The following is a 21,299-nucleotide window of genomic DNA, read 5'->3' on the forward strand; positions in this document are numbered from 1 at the left end:
GGTGGATCTGAAATCTAAAATCATTACCCTCCAGGGGATGATGGAGGGGAATGCCTGCCCTGTCTGAAGTGGGGAGAGGAATCAGAACTCCCCTGTCACTGTCGCCCCTGGAATGCCCATGCTGTCAGTCACCCAGGGGTGGGCGGGGCTGAACGTCAAGCTGCAACAGGATTGGGTGGAATTGGGCAGGGTGGTGGGGGAGGGGCAGGAGGTGAGGGGTCAGGGATGTGGAATGGAATGAGGAGGTATGGGGGGGGCAGTTAGGTAGGACCTGTGGAACTGTGACTGATTCTTTCTCCTCTCTCCTCCTACCACCCGCCCTCTATCACCTTTCCTCTTTTTAATCCTCCTCCCTCTCCCCCCTCCCCTTCATCCCCCCCTCTCCTTACTATAACTCTCCCTCACCCCTCTCTTCCCCCCTTCCCTCTATCTGTTTGACTCCCTTATTCACTCGCCCCTTCCTTTTGTCTCCCTTTTCTCTCTCCTCCCACCCTTTTCCTACCCTGTCCCCTGTTTCTCTCCCTCCCTGCCCCTACAGACTGCTCCCTGCAGACCTGGGGCCGGACCTGTGCAGACTGTGGGTGCAAGAATGGGGGATCTGTGACCCCAGCTCTGGCCGCTGTTCCTGCCCCTCTGGGTATCTGGGTGCCAGCTGTGAAGACACCTGTCCAGCGGGGGACCTACGGACTGCTCTGTCAGAGGACGTGCCAGTGTCAGAACTGGTCAAGCTGTGACCCATCCTCTGGGCGGTGTTGGTGTGCACCCGGGACTACTGGAGCACTGTGAGTCCGCTACTCGGTCTCACAGCCCATCCCCCGCCCTACTGATCACTTTTCCTGACCCCCCTTGCCCCCTTCCTCACCAATTACCTCTACCTCACTAACTCCCTTCCTGACCCCTCACCCTGTCTAACCATTCAACCCAATCCCCCACGCCTTTCCAACCCTCTTAACGCGACCCTTCACCCCATCCAATTTCTCAACCCGACCCACGCATCCCTACCCGACACTTCACTCTGACATCTCTGCACGACCTCACCCCTCCCACTGTCTACTCATCTTGACCCTCAGTCTGCTCTGACCTCTGACCCCTAAGCCTGCACCAGCATCTCTCCCTCTCCTCCCACCCCTGTCCGTTACGTTCTCCCTCTTACCTTGGTTGAAGTGATAGGAGAGACCATTCAGCCATCAGTCTGGTTCTGTATGGCAGTGGGGTAGGACTGTGCGTGAGAGGGGGGATGTGGGTCCACTCTGGGGACAGCTATGCCCCCGCTTATTAACTATCCCCCAATGGCGGGGGGAGGACAGTGTCCCCTCCCCAAAATCACTGTGGTTTCCCAAAATCAACATAGTTAGTGAAGGGGGATGGGAGAAGGGGGAAGACTGAGAATTTGGGTGAAGATGGAGGACAAAGGAAGGGGGAGAGGGGAGGGCAAGAGGGGAAGTATGTGAGGGGTGGGGTAAGAGTCCGGGTGGGGGAGATGGAAGGGGTGAAGGGTTGTGCATGAGGGGTTGGGGAAGGCATCAAGGGGTTGAGGGATCAGAGTAAGAGATTAGGGGAATGGCTGAGAGAGAGGAATGGTAAGGGATCAGAGGTAAAGGTTAAGGGGTGAAGGGTCAGGACAGTGATGAAGAGAGGTCAGGGATGAAGTTAGGGGACAGAGGTGAATGGTTAAGGGTCAGAGGTGAAGAATGCTGAGTGAGGGTTCAGGGGTCAGAGGTGAAGGTAAAAGGTTGAGACAGTGTTGTTCATTAACCCCGCATTCTCTTCCAGCTGTGAGCGGCCATGCAAAAGGAGAAGATTGTGGTTCCCAGTGTCCCTGTCAGAATGGGGGCATGTGTACTGCAGGGGAAGAGGCCTGTCTCTGTCACCTGGCCTGGATGGTAAGTGAGGAGGAGGGCGAAGAATGTACAAACATTCCTGTCCCTACCATCCCATCTTCCTCTCTGCACTGCCCCTCTCCTCTACCCATTTCCCTCCCCCTCACTGTTGCCAAAATGCAACCCCTCCCCCACAGACTTCCCCCTTACACACCTCATACCCTTACACCACACTCTTCCCCCTGCCACTCCCCGTCCCATTTAACCTCCCTCTCACAGACCTCCTCCTGCTTTCCCCCACACCCCTCTCACTCTCCCCCCTTGCAGAGGCTTCGGTAACACCCCTCTCTGGGCCAGGGCTCTGTCTGTGCCCTGCCCTGCCCACAGGGAACCTTCGGACAGAGCTGCAGCAACCGGTGCCTGTGTCACAATGGAGGGCAGTGTGACCACGTCAGCGGACAGTGTCGGTGTGCGCCCGGCTACACCGGGGACAGGTACAGGGGGTGAACAGGGTGGTGGGGTACTGCCCATGTATGGTACACCCAGCTACACCGGGGACAGGTACAGGGGTTGAACAGGGTGGTGGGGTACTGCCCATGTATGGTACACCCGGCTACACCGGGGACAGGTACAGGGGTTGAACAGGGTGGTGGGGTACTGCCCATGTATGGTACACCCGGCTACACCGGGGACAGGTACAGGGGTTGAACAGGGTGGTGGGGTACTGCCCATGTATGGTACACCCGGCTACACCGGGGACAGGTACAGGGGTTGAACAGGGTGGTGGGGTACTGCCCATGTATGGTACACCAGGCTACACCGGGGACAGGTACAGGGGTTGAACAGGGTGGTGGGGTACTGCCCATGTATGGTACACCCGGCTACACCGGGGACAGGTACAGGGGTTGAACAGGGTGGTGGGGTACTGCCCATGTATGGTACACCCGGCTACACCGGGGACAGGTACAGGGGTTGAACAGGATGGTGGGGTACTGCCCATGTATGGTACACCCGGCTACACCGGGGACAGGTACAGGGGTTGAACAGGATGGTGGGGTACTGCCCATGTATGGTACACCCGGCTACACCGGGGACAGGTACAGGGGTTGAACAGGGTGGTGGGGTACTGCCCATGTATGGTACACCCGGCTACACCGGGGACAGGTACAGGGGTTGAACAGGATGGTGGGGTACTGCCCATGTATGGTACACCCGGCTACACCGGGGACAGGTACAGGGGTTGAACAGGGTGGTGGGGTACTGCCCATGTATGGTACACCCGGCTACACCGGGGACAGGTACAGGGGTTGAACAGGGTGGTGGGGTACTGCCCATGTATGGTACACCCGGCTACACCGGGGACAGGTACAGGGGTTGAACAGGGTGGTGGGGTACTGCCCATGTATGGTACACCCGGCTACACCGGGGACAGGTACAGGGGTTGAACAGGGTGGTGGGGTACTGCCCATGTATGGTACACCCGGCTACACCGGGGACAGGTACAGGGGTTGAACAGGGTGGTGGGGTACTGCCCATGTATGGTACACCCGGCTACACCGGGGACAGGTACAGGGGTTGAACAGGGTGGTGGGGTACTGCCCATGTATGGTACACCCGGCTACACCGGGGACAGGTACAGGGGTTGAACAGGGTGGTGGGGTACTGCCCATGTATGGTACACCCGGCTACACCGGGGACAGGTACAGGGGTTGAACAGGGTGGTGGGGTACTGCCCATGTATGGTACACCCGGCTACACCGGGGACAGGTACAGGGGTTGAACAGGGTGGTGGGGTACTGCCCATGTATGGTACACCCGGCTACACCGGGGACAGGTACAGGGGTTGAACAGGGTGGTGGGGTACTGCCCATGTATGGTACACCCGGCTACACCGGGGACAGGTACAGGGGTTGAACAGGGTGGTGGGGTACTGCCCATGTATGGTACACCCGGCTACACCGGGGACAGGTACAGGGGTTGAACAGGGTGGTGGGGTACTGCCCATGTATGGTACACCCGGCTACACTGAGGACGGGCAGGGTGGCAGATGGGAGGTGTACGCTCATGGAGTGGGATGAGCAGAGCTTGTATAGAGATGGGACAGGGTGGGGGGTGGGAGTGTGCCTGTGGGGTGGGCCTTTTGTGCATCCTTGCATCGGTCTCTGGTTTAGGACTGGGATTGGTGTGAGCGTTGGGGTTTTAGAGTAGGAATGGGATTGGCTTTTGGAATTTTTGTTTGGCGATTAGGATTGGGATTTAGCTCTGTGGAGGTCTGGAGATGAAGAGATTGGTTTCGATACGGGGGTGGAGGTGATGGAGACGTGGGTGGTGGTGGAGACGGTGGGTGTGGACGGTTACTGGTGCTGTCTCAAGCTCTCCTGATGAACCATCGGATGAGGTGGGTGTTGAGGGAGACGGTTGTCTGTCTCACCTGTCCATCTTAGAATGAGTGGATGGTCAACCCTCGATTCCGAGCCACCCCTGCGTGTCCCAAAGCCAGGGTGCCTTCAGAGAGGTGTGTTGAAGGTGGGTGGGACTGTAAGAGCGTTGATGGGGTGAGGATGTGAGGCCATTAGAGGGTGTTAGTGGAGGAGGGTCATCAGTCTGAGGTGTGAGGGTATTAGTGCAGGGAGTGGATAGGGTGGGGTTGTGAGGCTGTAAGTGGATAGGGGGGCATCAGTCTGGGTGGTGAGGGTGTTAGTGCAGGGAGTACCAGGCTGGTGTTGAGTGTATTGATAAGGAGTGGATAGGGTGGGGTTGTGAGGCTGTTATGGGGGGGGTAGATGGGGTGGTGGTGTGAGGGTATTAGTGGAGGGGTACCAGGCGAGGATTGAGGATGTTGAGGGTTGTTGGATGGATTTGGGGTGGACTGTGCAGAGTTGGGGAGATGTGAGTATGTCGGGGTGTGCTGGGATTTACTGGGCGTTGGAGTCTTGGGGCTGTTGCGGGGTGTGGTGTTACTGGAGGTTGGGGTGTGTACAATACTGGGCAATGAGGTCCAGGGCGTGGGCTAGGAGGGTGATCTGGGCTGAATAATGAGTGGTTTCAATCCTTGTACCCACCTCCCTCCATCCCCTCCCCCCCCCCACCGTGCCAACAGGTGTGAGGAGGAGTGCCCGCAGGGCAGGTACGGCCTGGACTGCGCTCAGACTTGCGACTGCCTGAACCAGGCCCGGTGCATGCACGTCGATGGGGCTTGTTTGTGTGCACACGGTTTCCATGGTGAACGCTGCGGCCAACGAGAATGTCACGACCAGCTCTACGGGCACCAGTGTAACATGCAGTGTACATGTGATCCCCTGCACACGCAGAGGTGGGTGGAGGGTGAGGGGTGAGGAAGGAATGGGTTGGGGCCACTGGAAGGCCTGCAAGAGGGAGAGGCCGATTAATCCCAACGGGTCCTCAGAGACACTCTCTCCTCTCTCCCTTCCCTTCCCATCATCCCTCTCCATGTCTCTGTCAGTCCCTCTTCCCTCCATCTGCCCCTTCCTTTTTTCCTTTGTTCCCTCTGCTTTTCCCTCTCTCTTTCACTTTCCCTCCCTCTCCCTCAGTCTCTGGCTCCCTATCCCTTGCCCTCTGACCCCCTTGTTCCATATCCCAATTGCCAGCACTCATCTGTTGGCAGTGCCCACAGCCAGGCTCTGGAACGCTCTCCCTGAACCTACTTGAGAGGGACTGGTGACCCCTTCCTGCCTGACCCAAAGCCCAGGGGAGTGGGGAGAAGAGCAGGTCACCGGTCCTGACTCGGGTACAGAGCTTCACAGTAGGTCGACCTGCTCTCTGACCTCGGGCGCAGTGTGTCTGTGTGCCTGTGTGTGGAGTTTGCTCCCACATCCCACACACGTGCAGGGTCAGTGAGTTAATCACACAATAGCTGTGGGTGAGGGGTAGAATCTTGGGGGGTGGGGCAGGGAGTTGGTGGGCATGGAATGGAGATTGGTGGAAATTGTCATTTGGTAGTTGGCATGGACTAGATGGGCTGAAGGGACTGTTTCTCTGTTGTGTACATTGTCTGACTCCCCCAATACCTCTTGCTCCTTCTCTCCTCGCTGCCACCCCTCAGCTGCCACCCTATTACAGGAGTCTGCACCTGTGACCCCGGCTGGTCCGGACCGCAGTGTAATGAGAGCTGTGCTCCCACCTTCTACGGGACAGGCTGCCTGAAACCCTGTCTGTGTCTGAATGGAGGCAAATGTGATCCTGTGTCTGGCCAGTGCACCTGTACCCCCGGTCACACGGTAAGATCCTACGGGAAATGCGGTGACAACTGTGGTGAGGCCAGAGAACAGGTGACACAGACCGGGTATGTGGGGAGGGAGCTTCACTCTGTGTCTGACCCCGGGAGTGTGTGATGGGACGGTGTAGAGAGAGTTTCACTCTGTGTCTGACCCCGGGAGTATGTAATGGGACGGGGTGGAGGGAGTTTCACTCTGTGTCTGACCCCGGGAGTGTGTGATGGGACGGTGTGGAGGGAGTTTCACTCTGTGTCTGACCCCGGGAGTATGTAATGGGACGGGGTGGAGGGAGTTTCACTCTGTGTCTGACCCCGGGAGTGTGTGATGGGATGGTGTGGAGGGAGTTTCACTCGGTGTCTGACCCCGGGAGTGTGTGATGGGTCAGTGTGGAGGGAGTTTCACTCTGTGTCTGACCCCAGGAGTGGGTGATGGGACGGTGTGGAGGGAGTTTCACTCTGTGTCTGACCCCGGGACTGTGTGATGGGACGGTGTGGAGGGAGTTTCACTCTGTGTCTGACCCCGGGAGTGTGTGATGGGACAGTGTGGAGGGGTTTCACTCTGTGTCTGACCCCGGGAGTGTGTGATGGGACAGTGTGGAGGGAGTTTCACTCGGTGTCTGATCCCAGGAGTGTGTGATGGGACAGTGTGGAGGGAGTTTCACTCTGTGTCTGACCCCGGGAGTGTGTGATGGGACGGTGTAGAGGGAGTTTCACTCTGTGTCTGACCCCGGGAGTGTGTGATGGGACAGTGTGGAGGGAGTTTCACTCTGTGTCTGACCCCGGGAGTGTGTGATGGGACGGTGTGGAGGGAGTTTCACTCTGTGTCTGACCCCGGGAGTGTGTGATGGGACAGTGTGGAGAAAGCTGCACTCTGTTTAACCTCTGAGTGACTGATAGGACAGAGGGTATTTCACTCAGTATCTTACCCCAGGAATGTATGATGGGATGTGCAGGAGATTTTAGGTTGTTTATGAACCTTCCTCTGATACATCCTCCGGTTGGCCCTGTTCTAAGCTGTGCCTCTCTCCCCAGGGTAGCCACTGTTCTGAGGTGTGCCCACGGTGGACCTACGGACAGAACTGCTCCTTCACTTGCCGTTGTCAGAATGCTGCCTTCTGTTCGCCTGTGGACGGGAGTTGCCACTGTCTATCAGGTGATGAGTGCTCTGGGCTGAGCGGGGAGGAGGGGTCCTCTCTTTGGCCAGGATCTGTGGAGGCTGAGGGTGAAGGAGGACAGTGGAGTTTGGGGTGTTCCTGGTTCCCAACATGATTAGCAGGAGTCTTGTTTCAGCATACACCCACATCTGGGTCTTGCCACTTGAGGCAGTGAGCAGCCAAAAAGCCTGTCATATTCCTCTAGTTCAGAGGTCGGCAACCTTTACCACTGAAAGAGCCATTTGGACCCGTTTCCCAGAGAAAAGAAAACACTGGGAGCCACAAAACCCGTTTGACATTTAAAATGAAATAACACTGCATACAATGTTTTTTTTTGCCTTTATGCTATGTATAAACAAACTATAATGTGTTGCATTTATGAAATCGATGAACTTCTTGCAGAGCAGACGAAGTTACATTTTTGCATGCAACAAAAACATTTTGAACTCCGAAAAAATGACGTTGGGTTGGTTACTTTTAACTAAAATACTCAATGTCTATTTGAGTCCTTCTTGTATTTATGAAAAACGCTGACCTTAAATTGTCCGCCAGAGGCAAACCAAAAATAACGTCAGCCAGCTGTCAACCTGAAAAATAAAAGTACTATTTCACTGAACAATGAAAAAATATGAATATACGTAAAATAATAGGCAATTAAAATATTTAGCGTACTTGGTTAATGGGATTTCTGCTCCTGGACCTCAGCGCACAGCGTCTGCACATCAGGGCTGGATGACGTCACCTTCATCTTTACACAGGATCGCAAGCTGTCATCTGTGAGGCGTGCGCGATGTTTGTTTTTAATAAAGTTCATGTTGGAGAACACCTGCTCGCATACATATGTGGATCCAAAGATCGACAGGACTCCAAGCGCATACTTTTTAATGTTTACATAAATGTCGGGGATAGCATTCCATGTTTCGAACACAAGTTTGTCCAGTTTGGGGAGGTTTTCAATATCACTCCATTTGTGATCCTGAGCAAGAACGGCCTTCTGATGGGCAACATCTTCAAGGTCTGCTGTCAAGCGTCTAAACTTGGACACCCATATGTCTTTGTCGGCTATGTCGGCCAATTCCATCTCAAGATCAGGTTGACTCACACCTGCCAATGCAGTCATATTCAGTGGGGATGGATCGATGCTTAGGGGAGTGACCGGGAAGGATAATATGTTTTTTACCTCTCTGAACTCACAGAAGCGTTTCCCAAACGATGTTTGCATTGTGATGATTACAGAATGTAAATATTCTGAATTTCTCATGTCGTGAGCTTGTTTCAACTCTCTCAAATTGGAGAAGTGAGACAATGTGCCTTTCTGTAAATCTCTGGCAAGCACTCGAATGCGCTCGAATGCCAAAACATCCTCCAACATGTGTAGGGCTGTATGTCCTTTCCCCTGAAGAGCTGTGTTCAGCGTGTTCAGGTGCGCTGTCATGTCTACCATGACGTGTAGCTTTTCCAGCCACTCTGGCTGTTCCAGCTCAGGAAAGGTGAGCCCTTTGCTGCCCAGGAAAGTTTTCACTTCTTCCAGACATGCGACAAAGCGTTTCAGCACCTCCCCTCTGGACAGCCACCGGGCTTTGTTGTGCAGCAGGAGATCAGAATATGCGCTTTCCAGCTTGTCCAGTAACAAACGGAATTGACGGTGATTTAAACTTTTTGCCATTATTTTATTGACAATCTGAATGACAACATCCATAACTTCTGTGCATTCCGGAGGAAATGTTTGAGCGCACAGTGCCTCTTGGTGCAAGATGCAGTGAAAAGTCAGCAGCTTTCTGTCCAGTGACTTCTGCAGTAAAGCCACAAATCCCTTGTGCGCTTCTCTCATACTTGGTGCCCCATCAGTAGCTACTGACACCAGGTGGGTGGTGTTTATTCCTTTGGCTCTTAAACAATTCAAGACAGCCTCACAGATGTCCTCCCCCCGTGTTGGGTCTTTTAGAGGTATCAACTCAATCATTTCTTCCTGTGGCCCGGCAGAATTTACATACCGGCAGAACAGCGCTATCTGTTCAATATCACCTTTGTCTTTAGACTCGTCACAGGCAATCGAGTAGGCCACAGCTGAATTGATGTCTTTAATTTGCTGTCTTGTGATGTCTTCTGCCATTTTTATGGTTCTGTCTTTGCAGAGAGGGGCATATACCTGATTTTCTGCACAATTTCACTCTTGTTTTTAAAGTCCGTGAATAGATGTTCTTAAATCTTAATGAAAGATTCTTTTATATATTCACCATCTGTAAACTGCTTCCCGTGCCTGACTATTTCCTGAGCGGAAACAAAACTAGCATATGTAGTTGATTTTCCAGACTTCATCCACTTCTTGAAATGATTTTTGCTCAGATCAACCTTCCGCATCAGTTCCGAAACGACTTTTTTTCTCTCATCTCCATCCGGATATTTTTGAGCAAAGGCTGCGTGTTTATTCTGGAAATGTCTTGCAACTTTTGACTTTTTGTTGTTTGCTAGTTTCTCATTGCATATTAAGCATACCGGTAAACCAGTCTCGTCAACAGTGAAAGCAAATGAATCTGCCCACGTATCATTAAACGTTCTGTTTTCTTCAGTCACTTTTCTTTTTTTAGAATGCTCCATAGTTAGCCTAACTTGGATCAAAAAATTAAAGAAATCGCGCACTGACGGGTGTCAGGCATTGGCAGTGGTGACGTATATTAATAGCGACAAAAAAACACGTTTTATTTAGATTGTACAAGATCACCATAATCTTCAAATTTAGAATTACATTTCAAAAACTAACAAACTAACATAAAATACATTTTAATTAAATACTGACCATTTATTTTCCAAAGCCACAGGGAGCCACAGCACAGAGATGAAAGAGCCGCGGGTTGCCGACCCCTGCTCTAGTTGATCAGGAAGCGAAAGGAATGTGACATGGCCCCGCTGATTCTGACCAATTTTTATCATGGAGGCCTTGTCTTTGGGTATATTTAAAGCAGAGATTGATAGGTTCTTGATTAGTGAGTTCGTCAATGGTTATGGTGCAAAGAGAGATAACTGGGGTTGAGAAGGATAACAAATCAGCATGATGGAATGGCAAGATGAGATTTGGTGGTCTCAATGGCCTAATTCTGCTCCTATATCTTATGGCTTTGTAGAAAGCACCCTATCCAGGTGTATCACGGCTTGGTATGGTTACTGCTCTGCCCACAGGAAATAGCAGGAAGTTATGGTCATACAGTAACTCAGCTCATCATGAAAACCAGCCTCCTCTCCATGGACTCTGTCTACACCTCACTGCCTCAGTCAGCATAATCAAAAGCCCCATGAACCCCAGGCAGTCTCTTCTCTCCACCCACCCCTCCCCACTCGCCCTGGGAGTACATACTTTCAAACTACTACAGTATGTACCACCAGCTTCTGTCCAGCTCAATAATGGACTTCTACTTTCACAGTCTACCTCGTGATGACCTTGCACCTTGTTGTCTGCCTGCACTGCATTTTCTCAGTAGCTGTGACACTTCATTCTGTGTTGTTTTGCCTTGTTCTACCTCAGTGCACTGTGTGATGATCTGATCTGAACAAACAGTGTGCAAGACAAAATCTTTTCACTGTGTCTCAGTACCTGTGACAACAATAAACCAATTCCTCTTTCTTAGATGCTGGCAACTTTGCCCCTTCAGAGTCAGGATCAAGTTTGTAACCTGTTCTTGCATAGTGTAAGATGTGAAAATTACAACAAAGAGTGATAAACAGAGCAAAAGAGTAATAGCAAAGTAGTGTTGATGGATTCATGGATCATTCTGAAATCAGATGGGAAGGCGAAGAAACTTTAAATAAAATGTTTTACTAAGCTCCCCCCAGGCTCAGGAGGATGTTCTGTCAGTGGACCATAAAGACCAATGAAGCTGGAAAACATAGAAACCCTACAGCACAATACTGGCCCTTCGGCCCACAAAGCTGTGCCAAATATGTCCCTACCTTAGAAATTACTAGGCTTACCTATAACCCTCTATTTTACTAAGCTCTAGGGACTCATAAAAGACCCTATCGTATCCGCCTCCACCACCGTTGCCGGCAGCCCATTCCATGCACTCACCACTCTCTGAGTAAAAAACTTACCCCCGACATTTCCTCTGTACCTACTCCCCAGCACCTTAAACTTGTGTCCTCTTGTGGCAACCATTTCAGCTCTGGGTAAAAGCCTCTGACTATCCACATGATCAATGCCTCTCATCATCTTGTACACCTCTATCAGGTCACCTCTCATCCTCCTTCGCTCCAAGGAGAAAAGGCTGAGTTCACTCAACCTGTTCTCATAAGGTATGCTCCCCAATCCAGGCAACATCCTTGTAAATCTCCTCTGCACCCTTTCTATGGTTTCCACATCCTTCCTGTAGTGAGGTGACCAGAACTGAGCACAGTACTCCAAGTGGGGTCTGACCAGGGTCCTATACAGCTGTAACATTACCTCTCGGCTCCTAAACTCAATTCCACGATTGTTGAAGGCCAATGCACTATATGCCTTTTTAACCACAGTGTCAACCTGCTTTGACATCATATGGACTGGGACCCCAAGATCCTTCTGATCCTCCACACTGCCAAGACTCTTACCATTAATACTATATTCTACCATTGTATTTGACCTACCAAAATGAACCACTTCACACTTATCTGGGTTGAACAGGCCTTTTGGTCCATCTGGTCCATGCTGGCCACAGTCAACTTCCTGCCCTGGCCTTTTGCCTGCAACACAGGCAACTCTTGCCGAATCTTGTGCCGGAGATTTTAGTGGGGGTGGGAGGACATGTTCTGGAGGTGGGGTTCAGGACCGCTCTCTGATAATGCTGTGCTTCTGCCATCCCACAGGATGGACGGGCTGGGACTGCACTATGCCCTGTGACGGCGGCCGCTGTAACAACACCTGTCTCTGTGCTAATGGAGCCACCTGCCACCCGGAGGATAGAACCTGTTCCTGCAGCCCAGGGTGGCATGGGCCCGGGTGTGAGGAGCCATGCCCGGTGAGTAGGGGAGAGGGGAGAGCCCTAGGGTGGGGAGGGAGGGTCGTTAGGAAAGTGGGCCCTTGGTGGTGAGGGAGTGAGGGAAGGATAGCCTGGATGTGGGGAGCGGAGAGGCCAGGGGTTGGGAGGAGTGGGAGTGTGGAGAGAGGCTGAGGGTGAGAGGCCAGGAGGTGGGGGAAGGACTGATAGGGGAGAGATGAAGGGTGAATGGATAGTGGCCTGGGGTGGGGAAGGAGAAAGCCCCAGGTGTGGACAGAGGGATAAGTGTGGGATCTCTTAGCTGATTGGTTGCCTGGGTCAGAGGCCACTGATGGGACGGCTAGCCCACGAACCATCACGGTGGGGTGGGGGCATCCGGAGCTGGGACTGTGCGGAGATCCCGGGTGCGACGGCGGAAGGGTTTTGACGATGTTCCTGATTTCTTCCAGCCCCACCGGTTCGGTCCCGGCTGCACCAAACATTGCAACTGCGACAGCCCGAGGAGTTGCAACCCAAGAACGGGCTCCTGTCAGTGCCCTGCAGGTCAAACAGGTACGGCAAGGTCCCCGAACCCGAGGGTGGGGAGTCAAGCAGCACATGCAGATCCACGCCGATTTACCTGTACGGTGGGCAGTGCAATACTGAACTGCAATCTAGTGTTGAGTCTACCGCTCACTGCACTGAATCAGTCTGCACACTCTGTGTTCCCTGCTACACCACCATTCCACTAAAGCAAGCAATTTACAGATCTATTCAAAAACACAGAAATCTGCAGAGTCCCCACAAACAGCACACTGTCTCCTGATCACTGCCCCGGCACCAGGCAGGGAGCGGCGGAGAGTAAACATAGGGGACAGTCCTTCTGGGAGCGAGGGGAACAAAGGGGTGGTTGGGGAGACTGTGATGAATGGAAAGCGGAGACTGTTGTGTGTTTACGGTATGCGCAGGCCCTTGGTGTAAGCAGCTCTGTGTGGCGGGGCGCTGGGGACCAGACTGTGCCTTCGAGTGCCGCTGCCTGAATAGAGGCCGTTGCCACTGGGAGAATGGAAACTGCCTGTGCGCGCCGGGCTACAGCGGTCCAAACTGCCAGTACCGTAAGTAACCACTGCAAACCCTTACCCCATGGCTTGGGGAGAGTCAGGGCCTGACTCAGAGCTTGGTCCTGACCACCTCCAGGCCGAGACCTCCATCACCACCATTGGGTCATACTGCACCCCTGTTTCCACCATATTCGCCACCCCCCATCACTCCTCTGAGCCCCCATCCTCCTGCCACTTGACTTCCCCGAACCTCCTCTCTCCTCTGACCTTACCCCAGCCCCAGCCCCTGCCATGTCTTCACCATTCCTTCTGACCTTACCCTCTCTGTTCTGTCCACAGCACCTTTGTCCCCTTCACCTTCATGAGTTCTGCACCCACCATGATGCCAAACTCATCTTCATCTTCGAGCCTACTTTCTTGACAAGGATTCCAGCCCCTCCACTGATAACCTTAAGATCATAGGATTACAGGAGCAGAATTAGGCCCTTTGGCCCATCTGATCTGCTCCGCCATTTCATCATGGCTGATCCAATTTTCCTCTCAGCCCCAATCCCCTGCCTTCTCCCCATATCCCTTCATGCCCTGAATAATCAAGAACCTATCAACCTCTGCCTCAAATATGCATAAATATTTGGCCTCCACAGCTGCCTGTGGCAAAGAATTCCACAGATTCACCACCCTCTGGCTAAAGAAATTCCTCCTGATCTCCACTCTAAAAGGATGCCCCTATATGCTGAGGCTGTGTCCTTCGGATTTAGACTCTCCCACCAGGGGAAGCATCCTCTCCACTTCCACTCTATCAAGGACTTCACCATTCGATAGGTTTCAATGAGGTTCTCAATCTTCTGACTTCTAGTAAATACAGTCCCAAAGCAATCAAACACTCTTCATATGACAAGCCATTCAATCCTGGAATCATTTTCCTGAACCTCCTTTGAACCCTCTCCAGCTTCAGCACATCCTTTCTAAGATAAGGGGCCCAAAACTGCTCACAATACTCCCAGTGAGGCCTCACCAATGCTTTATAAAATCTCAAAATACAACCTTTTATATCCTTGTCCTCTTGGAATGAATGCTAACATTGCAGTTTCCTTCCTCACACAGATTCAACCTGCAAGTTAACCTTTAGGGACTCCTGCTCAAGGACTCCCAAGTCCCTTTGCACCATAGTTTTTTGCATTTTCTCTCCACTTTGAACATTGTCAACCCATTCCCTTCCTCTACCAAAGTGCATGACCATACACTTCCTGACACTGTATTCCATCTGCCACTTCTTTGCCCATTCTCCTAATCTAAGTCTTTCTGTAGCCTCTCTACTTCCTCAAAACTATCTGCCCCTCCCCCACCTATCTCCATATCATCTGCAGACTTTGGAACAATGCAATCAATTTCATCATCCAAATCATTAACATACAATGTAAAAAGGGTCGATCCCAACACAGACACCTGTGGAACACCACTAGTCACTGGGAGCCAACCAGAAAAGGCTCCCTTTATTCCCACTCTTTGCCTCCTGCCAATCAGCCACTGCTTTCCCCATGCTAGAATCTTTCCTGTAATACCATGACCTCATAGTTTAAACAGCCTCATGTGTGGCACCTTGTCAAAGGGCTTCTGAAAATTCAAGTGCACAAAATCAACCCATTCTCCTATCCTGCTTGTTATTTCTTCAACGTATTCCAACAGATTTGTCAGGCAAGATTTTCCCTTGAGGAACCCATGCTGGCTATGGCCTATTTCAACATGCGTCAGCAAGCACCCTGAGACCTCATCCTTAATAATTGAATATCTTCCCAACCACTGAGATCAGACTAACTGGCCTATAGTCTCCTTTCTTCTGCCTCTGTGACATTTGCAATTTTCCAGTCTTCCGGAACCATTCCAGAATCTGGTGATTCTTGAAAGATCATTACTATTGCCTCCACAATCTCTTCAGACACCTCTTTCAGAACACCATCTGGTCCAGGTGACTTATCTACCATCAGACCTCTCAGTTTCCCAAGAATCTTCTCTCTAATTATGATAACCACACATTTCATACCCCCTGACTTTCGGAACCATACTGCTAATGATTCCACAGAGAAGACTGATGCAAAATATTTATTCAGATCATCCGCCATTTCGTGTCCCTCATTACTACCTCTCCAACTTTGTTTTCCAGCAGTTCAATATCCATTCTCACCTCTCTTTTATACTTTATGTATCTGAAGAAACTTTTGGTATCCTCTTTAATATTATTGGCTTGCTTACTTTTGTATTCCATCCTTCCCTTAATGACTTTTTAAATTGGAATTTAAAAGCTTCCCAATCCTCTAACTTCCCACTAATTTTTGCTGTAACCCCTAATCCCACCTTCCGCTTTCTTCATCTCCTTGGACCCCCTGCTCTGGATCCTTTTCATCTCTAACTGCTGACAAGATATTAACGTCTTGTCCTCACCACTCCAGCCTCGCTCACTCTGAACACACTGCCATCCACTTCTACCACTCTTTGCACCAATCCCAGTCCTGAGGAGGGACCGTGGCCCATGATGTCGGCTGTTTATTCCCCTCCATACATGCTGCTTGACCTTCTGATCATTTTGTGTGTGTGTTCACTGTGGTATGGTGGGTATACCTGCTGCCCTCCAGCCCTAGAGATCTGGGTTCAATTCCAACCTCTGCCATGTGTGTATGTGTGGAGTTTGCACATTCTCCCTATGACAGTATGGGTTTTTCCTTCAACTTCGATTTCATAGAATAGCACGGAAGAGGAAGAGACCCTTCAGCCCATCGTGTGTTCTGACCATGGTGCTGTACAGTGTCCATCTCCTTCTATTCTCTGCACATTCACATGCCTTTTAAGCACCTCTATGGTATCTGCCTTCAGCAGCAGACGGCAAGCACCTGCCACTCCCTGTCGGGGAACACCACCTTTGAACGTTGCCCCTCACACTGTTAAATGCATGCTGTCTGATATTAGACATTTTCACCCTGGGGAATAGATGCTATCCACTCTGCCTCTCATAGTCCTTCCTCAGCTTTTGCTGCTCCAGAGAGAACAGCCCAAGTTTCTCCTCACAGCTCCTGCCCTCTAATCCAGGCAGCATCCTGGTGAACATCTCCTGCAACTTCTCAAAAGCCCCCGTCAAGCTGCCTGCAGGATGTACAGCTCGGATAGGGCGCAGCTCTCCCCGCGGTGCAGGGTCCAACATTTGTTCCCCACATGGGGGAGATTTGGGACCACCTTAGTGAAGGGAAGTGGGAGGACAGAAGCCAGTTGCTGCCTTGGGGTGGGGGATGTATTGAGACGTGCAGCCTCATATCTTCTCCGGCCTCCCGTCAGATCAGCCGGGAAATAATTCCAGTAAGATCACCCCAGGTCCTTCAGCAGATGGACTGTCACTTGGGGCCACGATCAGCATCGTGATCCTGCTAGCCGTGGTTGTCTTCCTGCTCTCTTTCTTCATCTGCTTGAGACACAAGTATGGAGGGAAAGCTACCAGACTGCCTCCGGTGACCTACACAGCAGCCGTGGGGATGAGCAACGGAGAGTACGTCTTACCAGGTGAATGTGGGGCAGAGCGGGGAGCGTGGTCTCAATATCTCACACTAACCTAGTAAATCTTCCTGCAGGCCCATGTAGAGCCCTGGTTCATATTTTTACTGTTATGCTGTATGTATTTCATTTTGGGCAGTTCTGCAGGAGCAGTCTAGCCTGTTTTCAGCTTGTTTGGGTTACTGTTGAAGATAAGGGATGAGAAATGTGTGCCATCCAGTTAGGATGGTGGGATTAAGGGGAGGTTTCTCTGGTAAGGGACATGAAGGTTGGGCTTGGGGCGTTTATTTGAGAGGAGATGAAGAGAGAAGACGCTGGGGGGAACCAGTCGTAGCAGACGATCCGGTGGGAGACCCGTTTGTTCGAGATGGATTGCAAGTGACGTTTGGAAGGTGGAGTGGGCTTTCACGTTGATCGACGGCCCAGCGCGTGAGTGACATAGAAGTTCAAGATGAGCTCCAACTTGTGCACATTTGACTGTTTAATTATAATGGGCCTTTTTCTTTTTGTTATTCTTTACTAACCCTTTAGTTAAGATTCGTAAATATTGTGCCTTTAATTGTATGCAGTGTACTATCAGTTATTGCCTGGCATTAATTTATAACAGGGAGGCAAATTACACAGCATCCACACAAACCGAGGTTTGGGTAAGATCGAGCGTGCTTTGATCTCATGGGTTTGGTGGGGCCGGAGGTTGTCTTCCTTAGAGTTACAGACTAGGAAACCAGGGGCTTTCACTCAGTCCCAGGGTCAGACACAGAGTGAAACTCCCTCCACACCGTCCCATCACACACTCCCGGGGTCAGACACAGAGTGAAACTCCCTCCACACCGTCCCATCACACACTCCCGGGGTCAGACACAGAGTGACACTCCCTCCACACCGTCCCATCACACACTCCCGGGGTCAGACACAGAGTGAAATTCCCTCCACACCGTCCCATCACACACTCCCGGGGTCAGACACAGAGTGAAACTCCCTCCACACCGTCCCATCACACACTCCCGGGGTCAGACACAGAGTGAAACTCCCTCCACACCGTCCCATCACACACTCCCGGGCTCAGACACAGAGTGAAACCCCCTCCACACCGTCCCATCACACACTCCCGGGGTCAGACACAGAGTGAAACCCCCTCCACACTGACCCATTACACACTCCCGGGGCCAGACACAGAGTGAAACCCCCTCCACACCGGCCCATTACACACTCCTGGGGTCAGACAGAGTGATACTCCCTCCACACTGTCCCATCACCCACTCCCAGGGTCAGACACAGAGTGAAACTCCCTCCACACCGTCCCATCACACACTCCCGGGGTCAGACACAGAGTGAAACTCCCTCCACACCGTCCCATCACACACTCCCGGGGTCAGACACAGAGTGAAACTCCCTCCACACCGGCCCATCACACACTCCCGGGGTCAGACACAGAGTGAAACTCCCTCTACACCGTCCCATCACCCACTCCCGGGGTCAGACACAGAGTGAAACTCCCTCCACACTGTCCCAGCACACACTCCCGGGGTCAGACACAGAGTGAAACTCCCTCCACACCGCCCCATCACACACTCCTGGGGTCAGACACAGAGTGAAACTCCGTCCACACTACCCCATCACACACTCCCGGGGTCAGACACAGAGTGAAACTCCCTCCACACCGTCCCATCACACACTCCCGGGGTCAGACACAGAGTGAAACTCCCTCTACACTGTCCCATCACACACTCCCGGGGTCAGACACAGAGTGAAACTCCCTCCACACTGTCCCATCACACACTCCCGGGATCAGACACAGAGTGAAACTCCCTCCACACCGTCCCATCACACACTCCCGGGGTCAGACACATTGTGAAACTCCCTCCACACCGTCCCATCACACACTCCCGGGGTCAGACACAGAGTGAAACTCCCTCCACACCGTCCCATCACACACTCCCGGGGTCAGACACCGAGTGAAACTCCCTCCACACTGACCCATCACACACTCCCGGGGTCAGACACAGAGTGAAACTCCCTCCACACCGTCCCATCACACACTCCCGGGGTCAGACACAGAGTGAAACTCCCTCTACACCGTCCCATCACACACTCCTGGGGTCAGACACAGAGTGAAACTCCTTCCACACCATCCCATCACCCACTCCTGGGGTCAGACACAGAGTGAAACTCCTTCCACAGCGTCCCATCACACACTCCCGGGGTCAGACACAGAGTGAAACTCCCTCTACACCGTCCCATCACCCACTCCCGGGGTCAGACACAGAGTGACACTCCCTCCACACTGTCCCATCACACACTCCCGGGGTCAGACACCGAGTGAAACTCCCTCCACACTGACCCATCACACACTCCCGGGGTCAGACACAGAGTGAAACTCCCTCCACACCGCCCCATCACACACTCCTGGGGTCAGACACAGAGTGAAACTCCCTCCACACTGCCCCATCACACACTCCCGGGGTCAGACACAGAGTGAAACTCCCTCCACACCGTCCCATCACACACTCCCGGGGTCAGACACAGAGTGAGACTCCCTCTACACTGTCCCATCACACACTCCCGGGGTCAGACACAGAGTGAAACTCCCTCCACACTGTCCCATCACACACTCCCGGGATCAGACACAGAGTGAAACTCCCTCCACACAGTCCCATCACACACTCCCGGGGTCAGACACATTGTGAAACTCCCTCCACACCGTCCCATCACACACTCCCGGGGTCAGACACAGAGTGAAACTCCCTCCACACCGTCCCATCACACACTCCCGGGGTCAGACACAGAGTGAAACTCCCTCCACACCGGCCCATCACACACTCCCGGGGTCAGACACAGAGTGAAACTCCCTGTACACCGTCCCTTCACACACTCCCGGGGTCAGACACAGAGTGAAACTCCCTCCACACCGTCCCAACACCCACTCCCGGAGTCAGACACAGAGTGAAACTCCCTCCACACTGCCCCATCACACACTCCCGGGGTCAGACACAGAGTGAAACTCCCTCCACACCGTCCGATCACACACTCCCGGGGTCAGACACCGAGTGAAACTCCCTCCACACCGCCCCATCACACACTCCTGGGGTTAGACACAGAGTGAAACTCCCTCCACACCGTCCCATCACACACTCCCGGGGTCAGACACAGAGTGACACTCCCTCCACACCGTCCCATCACACACTCCCGGGGTCAGACACAGAGTGAAATTCCCTCCACACCGTCCCATCACACACTCCCGGGGTCAGACACAGAGTGAAACTCCCTCCACACCGTCCCATCACACACTCCCGGGGTCAGACACAGAGTGAAACTCCCTCCACACCGTCCCATCACACACTCCCGGGCTCAGACACAGAGTGAAACCCCCTCCACACCGTCCCATCACACACTCCCGGGGTCAGACACAGAGTGAAACCCCCTCCACACTGACCCATTACACACTCCCGGGGCCAGACACAGAGTGAAACCCCCTCCACACCGGCCCATTACACACTCCTGGGGTCAGACAGAGTGATACTCCCTCCACACTGTCCCATCACCCACTCCCAGGGTCAGACACAGAGTGAAACTCCCTCCACACCGTCCCATCACACACTCCCGGGGTCAGACACAGAGTGAAACTCCCTCCACACCGTCCCATCACACACTCCCGGGGTCAGACACAGAGTGAAACTCCCTCCACACCGGCCCATCACACACTCCCGGGGTCAGACACAGAGTGAAACTCCCTCTACACCGTCCCATCACACACTCCCGGGGTCAGACACAGAGTGAAACTCCCTCCACACCGTCCCACCACCCACTCCCGGGGTCAGACACAGAGTGAAACTCCCTCCACACTGTCCCAGCACACACTCCCGGGGTCAGACACAGAGTGAAACTCCCTCCACACCGCCCCATCACACACTCCTGGGGTCAGACACAGAGTGAAACTCCGTCCACACTAACCCATCACACACTCCCGGGGTCAGACACAGAGTGAAACTCCCTCCACACCGTCCCATCACACACTCCCGGGGTCAGACACAGAGTGAAACTCCCTCTACACTGTCCCATCACACACTCCCGGGGTCAGACACAGAGTGAAACTCCCTCCACACTGTCCCATCACACACTCCCGGGTTCAGACACAGAGTGAAACTCCCTCCACACCGTCCCATCACACACTCCCGGGGTCAGACACATTGTGAAACTCCCTCCACACCGTCCCATCACACACTCCCGGGGTCAGACACAGAGTGAAACTCCCTCCACACCGTCCCATCACACACTCCCGGGGTCAGACACCGAGTGAAACTCCCTCCACACTGACCCATCACACACTCCCGGGGTCAGACACAGAGTGAAACTCCCTCCACACCGTCCCATCACACACTCCCGGGGTCAGACACAGAGTGAAACTCCCTCTACACCGTCCCATCACACACTCCTGGGGTCAGACACAGAGTGAAACTCCTTCCACACCATCCCATCACCCACTCCTGGGGTCAGACACAGAGTGAAACTCCTTCCACAGCGTCCCATCACACACTCCCGGGGTCAGACAC

General features: G+C 52.9%; 1 protein-coding gene across 1 annotated transcript; it reads left to right on the forward strand.

Annotated features, from left to right (window-relative positions):
* Positions 1 to 538: 538 nt before the first annotated feature.
* Positions 539 to 16,875, forward strand: LOC132387183 (platelet endothelial aggregation receptor 1-like; the record flags this gene model as incomplete). The annotated part of the gene is made up of 10 exons (XM_059959529.1): positions 539 to 694; positions 1,774 to 1,883; positions 2,178 to 2,314; positions 4,921 to 5,133; positions 5,884 to 6,058; positions 7,087 to 7,207; positions 12,042 to 12,193; positions 12,622 to 12,724; positions 13,120 to 13,266; positions 16,537 to 16,875. Coding segments are annotated over 10 exons (1,589 nt in total), but the record flags the coding sequence as incomplete, so codon positions are not given.
* Positions 16,876 to 21,299: the final 4,424 nt, after the last annotated feature.

This window comes from Hypanus sabinus, unplaced genomic scaffold (assembly GCF_030144855.1).
Source record: "Hypanus sabinus isolate sHypSab1 unplaced genomic scaffold, sHypSab1.hap1 scaffold_1610, whole genome shotgun sequence".
Classification (NCBI taxonomy): Eukaryota; Metazoa; Chordata; class Chondrichthyes; order Myliobatiformes; family Dasyatidae; genus Hypanus; species Hypanus sabinus.